This window comes from Rattus norvegicus, chromosome 1 (genome assembly GCF_036323735.1).
Source record: "Rattus norvegicus strain BN/NHsdMcwi chromosome 1, GRCr8, whole genome shotgun sequence".
NCBI lineage: Eukaryota > Metazoa > Chordata > Mammalia > Rodentia > Muridae > Rattus > Rattus norvegicus.
The window spans coordinates 19,934,522-19,946,521 of record NC_086019.1 but is presented as its reverse complement, the minus strand read 5'-3'; the positions used below and the strand labels follow the sequence as shown (position 1 = coordinate 19,946,521).

Here is a 12,000-nt window from a genome sequence, read left to right as displayed (position 1 = left end):
TGCATTTCCATGCACAACACACTGACTAAAAGTCATACGTAGGCCCTGGGAAACAGACTCTAGACATTTTAAATATAACCTACACTGGCCTGTAGAACGAAACTACAATCAATTTCTTTAAAAAAAAAAAACTTCCCCAATAAATAAAATATCTTTAAAATATTGTACAGGAATACAGCAGTTCTAGATGAGTTGATACAAACTGTTGAATTATGTGTTTCGTTGCAGAGTTTGATTTTTTTTCTTCAAGCACTAAAGGGGCTTTGGAAGGAGCTCAGAGGGATGAAACAGTGTTCAACAGCTCCTCTCCACTCCCGCCTCCTATTTCGTTTGCAGAAGCACTTGGAAATCCTTGTTCGGTTCGCTTAGGGGCCACTTGTTTTTATTTCCCTGTGAAGACTAGTTTCAAACACATCACCACGCAGTTTGTAAAACTTACAGGGTCTGTTTTCTGCGAGACCCACTCTGGATCACAGAACTGACTGGGCTCCTGGAAACCACTTCCTTCCGGTTTTGATCCCTGCTCTCAGTCTGCCTTTTTCGTGGATCTGTGCTGTTAACATGATTTCGAGCTCAGGGTCCGATTTCTTCTCTAAGTCACTGCCTTCACCCTAGGGGCTTCAAATACGGTGTTGACTCTAACACCTAAAGCTGATTTTCAACTCCTCTGGAGAAATCGCACTGGATTTTCCTCAGCATAGCCAATGGTTATGCTTCTGTGTCCTCTGCTGAATGCACAGAGGCAATGTTGTCCCCTTCTTTTACAGTCCATCAGAGTGCCGTTTGATGTCTAAATGTCACGGGAGCCACTCTCAGTCACATCATCCTATACAGCGCCGCCTCTTACCTTCATGGAAATTCTACCTCTCCCAAATCGCTCTACTTCAGCCGCATTAAACCGGTCTTTGTCAGTTGCCGGCCAGGCAGAGGTTTTGCTGTAGAGCCAGTGCACTGTTTCTCCTCAGCTGGATTAATGCTGCAGCTTTTCCACAAGTTCTTTCTACCAGTTCCATTCACATCTCTGCACCAGCCACATCTGTCTGTGGAGGTCGTTGGCCCTAACTGAAAATGCCCCTCCCTCCAAAACACACACACACACACACACACACACACACACACACACACACACTGTGACTACATGCTTTTCCTGGAAGCGCTGTCTCAGGCTAACGATTACATTACGAGACAGTGTTCTAGATGGCACTGCCACTCAGTATTAGTCATCAGAGGAACAAATAAAATGCTACCCCTATCTTCATGGAACGTACACTTATGTGGGACCCATACACAAATGTAGGGCAGGACTTGTGTTTTCTCTCTTATTCAGGATATTGAGATGGAGTACTTACTATTTAGTAAAAGCTTGATATCTGAAAGAGCATCTGACTGAAGTCAAGACATGCCGTAAAAGCATTCGCGGCATGAAAACGGATGAAGGCGAGCGGTGCCAGGGAAACCACTCCCATGGAAGTGGTCCTTGAACTGGATTCTTAAAACTGGCCTGGATTTGATATGAATTGTCTCGGGCCTTAGTGACAAGAAAGATTTCTAAGTTTGTTTCAGCCTCACGTGGAAAGGTGCTGTGAGCCATGGCTTGCAAAGACAGACGGGCGTGGGTTCCTGGTGCTACCATAAAGGGGTCTGCCCTTCCCTTGGATGTACAAAGCAGAGCATGCAATGGTGTGTGAATGGCGCTGCTGGGCCACATGGCTGAAAGTCTGTGGTATCTGATGTGAGATAAGGAAGCTAAGACTGTGGCAGTGATCCACTCAGCACTGAGTGTTCCTTGCCCTTTCTTCTCATGGACCATGCAAACTGAAGTCACAAAATAAGACATTTCACCTCTCCCATCTGTAGCTCAGACTCTATTTTTACAAACTGGAAAAAAAGAATGTCTCTCTTTGCCCTGACTTGTTTTTCTACTTTGCCTCTTAATCCTTCTTACCATTCACGGATCTTTTTTTTTTTTTTTTTGTTAATTAGGCTAAAATGTTCCAAGTTACGGCTGGTGAGATTAGTGGGTCATGAAATCAGCTTAGTCTTTTTGAGTAGCATTTCTCTAAAATGTATGAGAAGAAAATTTAATAAATGGTAGGATACACGCACATATATTTGAGTGTCTACATATTGGTTTTTGAATACTGGGTTATGATATTTTAAAAGGACTAGTTACAGTTGTGGTTGATAAAATCCAAGTCCCATCGAGGCTATAACTATGATGTTTTAAGCCTTTCAGGCTCCTTGGAATAGAATTTATACCCAAATAAAACATCAAATTATGATATAAAAACTGAATGAGATGTTTTATTGATTCTGCTAACCAACAAAGTTAGAACTGTATATTTTCGACTTCCTAAAACTGGCACATTCTCTTAAGACTTCCACTATTGGTGACCTTCAGGAGGGACACTTTCAGGTCCAAGCTGCTATGTGTGCCCAGCCTCCCCTGGAAGAACAACACTGGATGCTGCTAACTATTGCTCCTCCCTTGGTAACAACACAGCCTGAGGTTTGGTCCCTCTGGCTTCTCCTGCATTTGCTCTTCATTTTCTAGTGATGGAGACTTCTCAACTAAAGTCCCATCTTGCCTTCATTCTTTGTGCACCCCTCGGGGAACATCTGCCTGGGAAATCCAATCTGACTTTAATTCACTTATTAACATATTTCTTCCTTCTTCTGCTCCTGCAATTTTCAGATTTCCATTCCGCGAAGCTATTTGCATATTTCCATTCAGACAGACCTTTCACATCAATTTTAACCCATTTAAACCGTAAATTACCTGTCCTTAGCAGCAGCTCTCTCCGGATTCCCTGTGTGAGCTCATGGTGCCGCCTTTTTGGGGGCCGAGATGGCTAAAATCATCAGCCCAACTCCTGCCTGTCTTGCCCTCACATCTAGTTAGTCACCAGTTGTGTAGTGCATATAGAGAAGTCCCTCCCACTTATCCCAGCACTGCCCTCTTGTGACTGTTACCTAGATACTGGCTCTCAATAGCTCTTGCCCAGGTTAGTGCAACTGCCTTTTAATTGGTCTCATTTCTTTTCTTCTTTGCCTGTTTCATTTCTTTCGATTCAGGTCCCCCATGACAGGCTTCCTAAAATGTGCATCTGATCATATTAACCGTTTTGAAAAGAAAGCAAGCCTGGGTGTTTTAAATTAACATAGAAAGTTAAGTAGTAATTTCATGGACTGGCACTCAAATATTTCTCCAACACAGTCCCCGTGTTTCTCATCATCCCCACATCATCTTCAGTAATTGCAGAATCCTGTGTGTAACGTGTGCTCCAAATCCTTTTGTTTACTAGCTCTTAAGCATGCCTGCCATTTGTTTTCTGAGCAATTGTGCATATAATTTCTTACCATCCAAACCTGCAAAAATCCCTAATCTACTCTTGGTAATATATTATATATAATAGTATTTCTTTCAATGTGTTCTTGACTATTCTACAATTAAGGATGATATTTGGGGACTGGAGAGATGGCTCAGTGGTTAAGAGCACTGACTGCTCTTTCAGAGGTCCTGAGTTCAATTCCCAGCAAGCACATGGTGGCTCACAACCACCATGCAGGTGTACATGCAATCGGAACACTCATAAACATAAAATAAATAATACATCTTTAAAAAAGAATGGTATTCATGACTTTGAATTCTGTGACCATTTCTTTTAGTCCCAAACTTTTATAAGAAGCATCTCTAAGAAGTGGCAGTATTTTTATTTTGCACACTGTAGCTGTGGGTATTATAGTATACCCAAGAGGGAATTATTACTGATTTTGTTTTAAATCTAAATGGTTCACATTTTAGTAAACAATGAAATGAATGGCATTCCTTTGTTTAAGCACGGGCATCAGAGGAAGAGCTGGGAAAGGGAAAAATAATATTCTATTTCATACAACTATAATTTTGTACTTGAGAAATAAAATCATATATTTTTATCTTCGTCAGTAGCCACCATACCTAACAATCTTTGTTTGACACCGTGGAAAGAATTGTACTTTTGAAAAGAGACAGCAGTGATTTGGATGAAACTGTTTTCAGAACGCAGACAAAGCTAAAGATGAGGAAACGGTAAGTGTGCACCATCGGAAGTTCACTTCATCTGCATGGCTTTGTGGCCTTTTTATTCCTAAGGTGTGCAGAATTCTAACGCTACTTTCTCTTCAAAAGCAAATTCTTAGAGGGAAATGACTTTACCCTGTAGAGACTGCAGTATACAAATCACCCAAGAGAAAGTCCTGATAGTCTTAGCAAAAAGGTAAATGAAAACATGGAGGGGTCTGCAATAATAGATATAAACAACAACAGAAGTTTCAGACAGCATGGAAATGAGATATTTCACCACTTCTTTCCCTGTGGCAGTGTTTCCATGGTACCACGCTCAAACCATCTGAAATGAAAGGGGGGTCTGTGCTCTTAGCCAGCGTCGATTTCTTATAAAGCACTTAACAATAAGTTACCCTGACTTCCTCATGCTCTTTTTCAATTGCTTCTTTGATAATTATTTCCCAATATTGAACCAACACATAAGATGAAACATCCACACATGTGGTTTGGTGTTTATTCAGACTTTCCTTTCCAACTGAAGCACAGATAACATGTAAAGCTTACACAAGACCTGTGCATTCATCACACCACATGCATCAACGTATGCATACATCATTTGTCTCAGCAACAGACCCAATGCCAATATTGATAGTTACATTTATATCAATAAGCATTAATTACTTAAAAGAGGGTTCTAGAACAGAAATGGATCACAGAGTATACACACACTGACATTACTTGTGTTTCTATCTCATTTTAAAAATATCTGCTGTGGCTTGAGATTTTTTTTTGTCTATTCAGAAACATTGGCAAATCATAGAGGCCGTGTGCCAGGCAAATGGGATTACTCATGGGAAAATGCAGTAACATGCATCAATCTTACTTGTTGCTGGGCGAAATCAGAGGACAAGCGCATGGTTGGCAGTCATTTGGCAGTCCCCTGACAATTCCATAGTAGCCGAGGGCACACCGTTCACAGAAGTCACCGGCGGTGTGATGCTGACAATTCTGTAAAGGAAAACAAAGAGTTGCTTTCGGTGTAAAAGGGGTTACAGTGCATTGTATCATACAGTTTCCTAGCAATACACGGGTTGAGCTCACACACACACACACACACACACACTTACATATTCACATACAAATACATACACACTCACACATACACTCACACATACACTCACACACAAATATACACACACATGCACACAGACGTTCACACACGCTCACACTCACACATGCTCACACACATACACTCACACACTCACATACAAACACACACACACTCACACACGCTCACACACACACACTCACACACATACACTCACACACTCACATACAAACACACACACACTCACACACGCTCACACACACACTCACACACATACACTCACACACAAATACTCACACTCACACACAAATACACACACTCACAGACACACACAAATACACACACAGAGAAATAGACAGTGATCAATTCTTAGAGATACATTTTTATTTAGGAAGCTGATGCATGCGTAGTTGCTACGTTATCAATAAGAGCTTCTGTTTCACATGAATTAATTTCTGTGTACATTGTTCTTTTACTCAAAATTAGCAAATAGAAATTCAAGAATATCTCAAACTTTAGTTCTGTGGGGAGCTCAGGGAGATGCTATAAAACCAGGGCTCTGGTGTACATCCTTTGAGGGGTGCCAAAGACAAACTAAAGCAGAAAGCTTAGCTATATTGAGAGAAGATGTACACAAAAAATGACCAGCTTTTATTACACCATGAATGTCATTTATCTATTTCCTGGGAACCATGAGTGGTTCTTCACCATCATAAAGGAGTCAATCTGACATTGTAATAACCTTTGGTCAATATTTCCTTTTCATGTCTTCTTTAAAGGGAAGATATTCCACTAATATGTTTGAAGGCATTTTTATGAAGAAAGGAGATGCACTATGTAGTAAGATACAGTTTTGGTATAAAAATGCTCACCATGTAGAATCATACTTCACAAAAAGCAATCAGTCTAGATCTGAAAGGAGGTACCCATGAGGCACTCAAGTGAGGAGAAGGATAAAACAATATCCTACCTTGATGAATTTATATCCACTCTAAGGATTTGGAAACAATTAGGAAACACAACAACAAAAATGTAACCACAAGTATTGTTTAGGAAATATATGATACAGTATTGAGAGTGAGAGGGGAAAGGGGGACACAGGGAATTTAGAGTAAGAGTTCAGGTTGGTTTTGTAAGACAGGATTTGCAGAAGTCAGAGCAATGACTCACTCCTTAATATGCTGAAAGAAAGACTGAAATACTGCAGTAACAAGATATATGTAAATGTATGCTCCCTCTCCAGCCTTGTCTCCAGCCAGTGCTGCCTATGTACTTGGAGCTCACCTCCAGAGAGCATCTGAAAGTCCCTACTTAGGTGTGACCCGTCCTTTCCCTAGGGACTTTTCATTTGTAAATCCTGTGTTCAGTCAGTGTCATTTCATCTTCTTACTTGTGCAGCTCATATCAAATGTCTTTTTCTCTCTACCACAGTCCCTAGTGTCCTAAACGTGGTTTAACAGCTCCTTCTATCTAGCTCAACATGGGGAAGGAAACGCCATCAGCATGTTATTATTCTAAATGACTGAATGAACGAACTCATGTCCTAGGCAGCATGGATGAGATGGGTCAAGATTTTTAAATATGATAAAGGACAGGTACCATAGCTCATAAATGCAGAAAAGTGGTTAGCAGGACGAAATGACTTGTTGAATTATGATGCTAATTTAAATGCCATAATCCTCCTTTACTTGACCATCCAGAGGAATCTACATATTTTAGCAGTCAAAGCCCTTCCATACTTCACTGTAGCACTCTGAGACAATGATTCCAAAATAGATTACTGCATATGGATTTTTGTGTCAAATTATCTAACAAGTCATTGAAGGAATGTGTTTCCCAGGGAAGCCTTTAAGATCACATTTTCTAATTACAGAAATAATAGTGCCCAAGACAAATTGGTCTTTAATAGTTTTTGGCATTTTGGCATTTACAACAAAATAATTGATTTTTATACAATGTATATATAATGCTAACAACTGAAATCAGTTGCTTAAGTATAATGACCACTGCTAAAAATACAAAGGCCACAAATTGTGGTTTTAATTTTCTTAAATATGAAATTTTACATTATCTGATTACTAAAAAATAAAACCAAGCATATTTTAACCTTTTTTGAATTACTGAATTTTCACAGATACACTAACATGCTATACTTGGCTAAGTGAATAAAATATCCTGTCTTAGTCCATAAACAAAGCATATAAGTCGTAATGCTATTTTAGAAACGTTGCCACACAGCTCCTTTATAATACTACCCAATATGTTTTGAAACAGGATGCATAGTATTTTTCTTACATAGGAAATTTTCCATAGGGAAATTTATATACTGTACATGCCTAACAAGTTTAAACACATCCACAGAAGTTTAAACACACTAGTAATTTTTTCATTAGTATATTAGAATATGTGAAATTTGAATGCTTGCCTTACACCCTGGATTACAGGTGGTCCATATGTCTTCTATACTACCCAATGAATATAACCCAATTTTGTATTTTAGACTTAAGGTGAGGAGTAACTGAATATAATTTTACACTATAGGGACATTTTCTACGTTTTCTTTCGGGTATCACAAAATGCACAGTTCTTGTAAAGCAGGCCTCTCAGTCTCACACGACTGTAAACTAGAAATGTTCCTTGTGCCATGCCAACATTTCATTTCCTTCAGTCTTGTTTTAAGGCAGCAATCTGAGTTATGAGTTCTGCCTTCTAATGTTTGGCAGATGAAGTCCAATTCTCATCTCCCAGAGAGGTGCTCAAATATCCAACATTACTTCGCAGATCTCTCCTAACAAGCTAGGCTGTAAACAATATCCTTACTCAGAGTTTCTTTCAAAGCACTGTGGGTGGGGAGGGTTTACAAGTATGCTGCTGAGATCTGCAAACGTATTACGACTCCTTCCATCCTTGATTTCTGGAGCTTGTAGGCACATCAGTGCCAAGCATGAGTACCTAGTAAATCTGCAATCCAGTGTTCACATCTACATCATCTAAATTAATATAATATGCTGCTATCTTCATCTTCGTAACCCAGCACTGAACACAAGATGGACATATTGGAAATATTTGTAAAGAAAGCCACAAAAACAGATGGACAGGTGAAAGAAATTATTTTTTTCCTGTTAATTTCATACTGTTAATTGTGGGTCAACAGGTCACCTGTTAGCACGTTTTCTGTCATCCTAAAGGTTAGGAACCATTTCAGCTTTATGTAATGGAATATCACTGGGAAACACTTTGAACTTTTACTGTAGAGGGGGTACCCTACGGTTAGTGATGTCTCTGGAGTCTACTGTGTCCCATCTTTTGCAGCCATTTTTACACCCCCTTAATCTTCCAACTCTGACTTCGCAGATTCTATCTGTAGCTTTGTTTGTGGGGATATCATAGAACACGAATCAGTTGTTTACTTAAACAATCCGGCATTTGAACAACAAATCCCATCCTCACTGTTTTCGGCTTAAGCAAGTTATTAATTCTGTCATATCACCTAATCTGTTATGAAAGAAGAAATGATACTGCCTGTCTCATAAATGTATTATAAGAATAAATGAAAAAAATCTATGTATAGTGGCCTGTATTTTTACCAGTATCTTACCAATATATTTCTAGTCCTGATATATACACATAGTTGGGCACACACAGCTAACATTGCTTTAAAAGAATTTGAGATATAATTCATCATCCTGCCTAGGATTGTGATAATATACTGCAGAACGAGAATGCAGAGCCTCACGCATTGTCTGTGCAGTCGGCCTTCCAACTGGCTGGATGCTCACTATGCTCAAAGAATCTCTTTTCATCTCTAGAGAACAATGTTAACTTTTCTCCAGTTTATAAAACCTTGTTAAATAAACCATAGTGAGATATCAAAATTAACCTCTTCCCTGAGATTCTCCTACCCCGTTTTAAAAAACAAAACCTGGACAGACTTATAACTCACTTCTACCCTGGTACAAATTTTACATTTTGATAATCTCTCGCGTATTTTTCATACGGACCTCTTAATCACCCCTGTAGAATCTGCTTGTTCTCTAGAATTCACCTGAGCTTTCAAAAATCAAACATTCAATCAAGTAAGAATGTGTTCCCTCATCTCGGTTTTTAAGCAGCATTTTGTAGTCAAGTTAAAGCAAAATTTTCATACTATTTGGCCAAAGATTTTAAAGACTACCTCATTTTTTAAGCATTAATAGTCAAAGCTATTACAAAATATGAATAATCATATTTTGGCAGTGTTGCTAGATATATTAAGGAAAGTTTACATTTTTTAAATACTATACACTCCAATTAATGTCTATTTCTTGAAGAGGAAACTTATTATTTTATTGGATATTTTTTATTTACATTTCAAATGTTATTCCCTTTCCCGGTTTCCCATCCATAAGTCCACATCCCCTCCCTCTCCCCTTCTTCTATACAGGTGTTCCCCTCCCCATCCACTCACCTTCCTGCACCCCCCAACATTCCCTTACATTGGGGGTTCAGCCTTGGCAGGACCAAGGGCTTCTCCTCCTCCCATTGGTGCCCCAAAAGGCTATTCTCTGCTACATATGCAGCTGGACCCATGGGTCAGTTCATGTATAGTCTTTGGGTAATTCCTGTGAGCTCTAGTTGGTTGGCATTGTTGTTCTAATGAGGTTGCAAGTCCCTTCAGCCCTTTCAATCCTTTCTCTAATTTTCTAACAGGGTCCAATGGGGACCCTGTTCTCAGTTCAATGGTTTGCTGCTAGCATTTGCCTTTGTGCTTGTCATGCTCTGGCTGAGCCTCTCAGGAGACAGCTATATCAGGCTCCTGTCATCATGCATTTCTTTGCTTCATCAATATTGTCTAGTTTTGGTGGCTGTATGTGTGTGTGTATATATATATATATATATATATACATGTATATGTATGTATGTATATATATATATATATATATATATATATATATATATATATATATATATATATATATGAGCTGGATCCCAAGATAGGGCAGGCTATGAATGGCCATTCCTTCAGTCTCTGCTCCAAACTTTGTCTCCATATCTTCTCCCATGAGTAATTTTGCTCCCTCCTTTAAGGAGGACTGAAGCATCCACATTTTGGTCTTCCTTCCTGAGCTTCATGTGGTCTGTGGGTTGTATCTTGGGTAATTTGAGCTTTTGGGCTAATGTCCACTTATCAGTGAGGGCATACAATGTATGTTATTTGTGATTGTGTAGCCTCACTCACACAGGATGATATTTTCTAGTTATATCCATTTGCCTATGAATTCCACAAAGTCATTGTTTTTGACAGTTGAGTAGTACTCCATTGTATAGATGTACTATATTTTCTGTATCCATTCCTCTGTTGAAGGACATATGGGTTCTTTCCAGCTTCTGGCTATTATAAATAAGGCTGATATGAACATAGTGGAGCATGTGTCCTTGTTATATGTTGGAGCATCTTTTGGGTATAAGCCCAGAGTGGTATAGGTGGGTCCTCAAGTAGTGCAATGTCCAATTTTCTGAGGAACCTCCAGACTGATTTCCAGAGTGATAGTACCAGTTTGCAATCCCACCAATAATGGAGAAGTGATCTTTCTCCACATCCTTGTTTACATAGAGGATCATGTTGATGGATGTCCATATATTGAACCATCCCTGCATCACTGGAATGAAGCCTACTTGATTATGATGATCATTCTGATGTGTTCTTGGATTTTGTTTTCAAGAATTTTATTGAGCATTTTTGTGTCTATATTCATAAGGGAAACTGATCTGATGTTCTCTTTCATTGTTGGGTCTTTGTGTAGTTTAGGTATAAGCTTAATTGTATAAGCATAGTTGTGGCTATATAGAAGGAATTGGATGGTGTTCCTTCTGTGTCTGTTTTTGTGGAACAGTTTGGACCACATTGGTTTGAGGTCTTCTATGAAGGTCTGATATAATTCTGCACTAAACCCACCTGTTCCTGGGCTCTTTTTGGTTGGAGACTTTTAATAACTGCTTCTATTTCTTTAGGGGTTATGGGACTGTTTAGATGGTTTATCTGATCCTGATTTAACTATGGTACCCGGTATCTGTCTAGAAAATTGTCCATTTCATCCAGATTTCCCAGTTTTGTTGAGTAGAGGCTTTGGTAGTAGGATCTGATGATATATGAATTTCCCCAGATTCTGTTGTTATGTCTCCCTTTTCATTTCTGGTTTTGTTAATTTAGATACTCTCTCTGTTCCTCTGGTTACTGTCACTAAGGGTTTATGTAACTTGTCAATTTTTTTCAAAGAGCCAGCTCCTGGTTTTGTTGATTCTTTGTATAGTTCTTTTTCTTTCTACTTGGTTGATTTCAGCCCTGAGTTTGATTATTTCTTCCCTTCTACTCCCTCTTTGGTGCATTTGCTTCTTTATGTTCTAGAGCTTTTAGGTGTGCCGTTAAGGTGCTAATGTGTGCTCTCTTCAGTTTCTTTTTGGAGGCACTCAGAGCTATGAGTTTTCCTCTTAGTACTGCTTTCATTGTGTCCCATAAGTTTGGGTATGTTGTGTCTTCATTTTCATTAAATTGTAAAAAGTCTTTAATTGCTTTCTTTATTTCATCCTTGACCAAGTTATCATTGAGTAGTGCATTGTTCAACTTTGATGTATAGGTGAGCTTTCTGTCGTTATTTTTGTTATTGAAGGCAAGCCTTAGTCCATGGTGATCTGCTAGGATGCATGGGATTATTGCAGCCTTCTTGTATCTGTTGAGGCCTGCTTTGCAACTGATTATATGATCAGTTCTGGAAAAGGTACCATGAGGTGCTGAGAACAAGGTATATTCTTTTGTTTTAGGATGAAATCTTCTATAGATATCTCTTAAATCCATTTGGTTCATAACTTC

The 12,000-nt window shown here is 39.0% G+C and overlaps 1 protein-coding gene across 8 annotated transcripts in view; it reads right to left on the bottom strand.

Moving 5' to 3' along the window:
* The window catches only part of Lama2 (laminin subunit alpha 2), a 647,931-nt gene that overhangs the window by 193,535 nt on the left and 442,396 nt on the right, over positions 1-12,000 (bottom strand). For all 8 annotated transcript variants that reach the window (XM_063264627.1, XM_063264628.1, XM_063264630.1 and 5 more), the window contains one exon: positions 4,929-5,053. In XM_063264627.1, the coding sequence (XP_063120697.1) occupies positions 4,929-5,053 (125 nt within the window). The remainder of the gene's footprint in view (positions 1-4,928; positions 5,054-12,000) is intronic.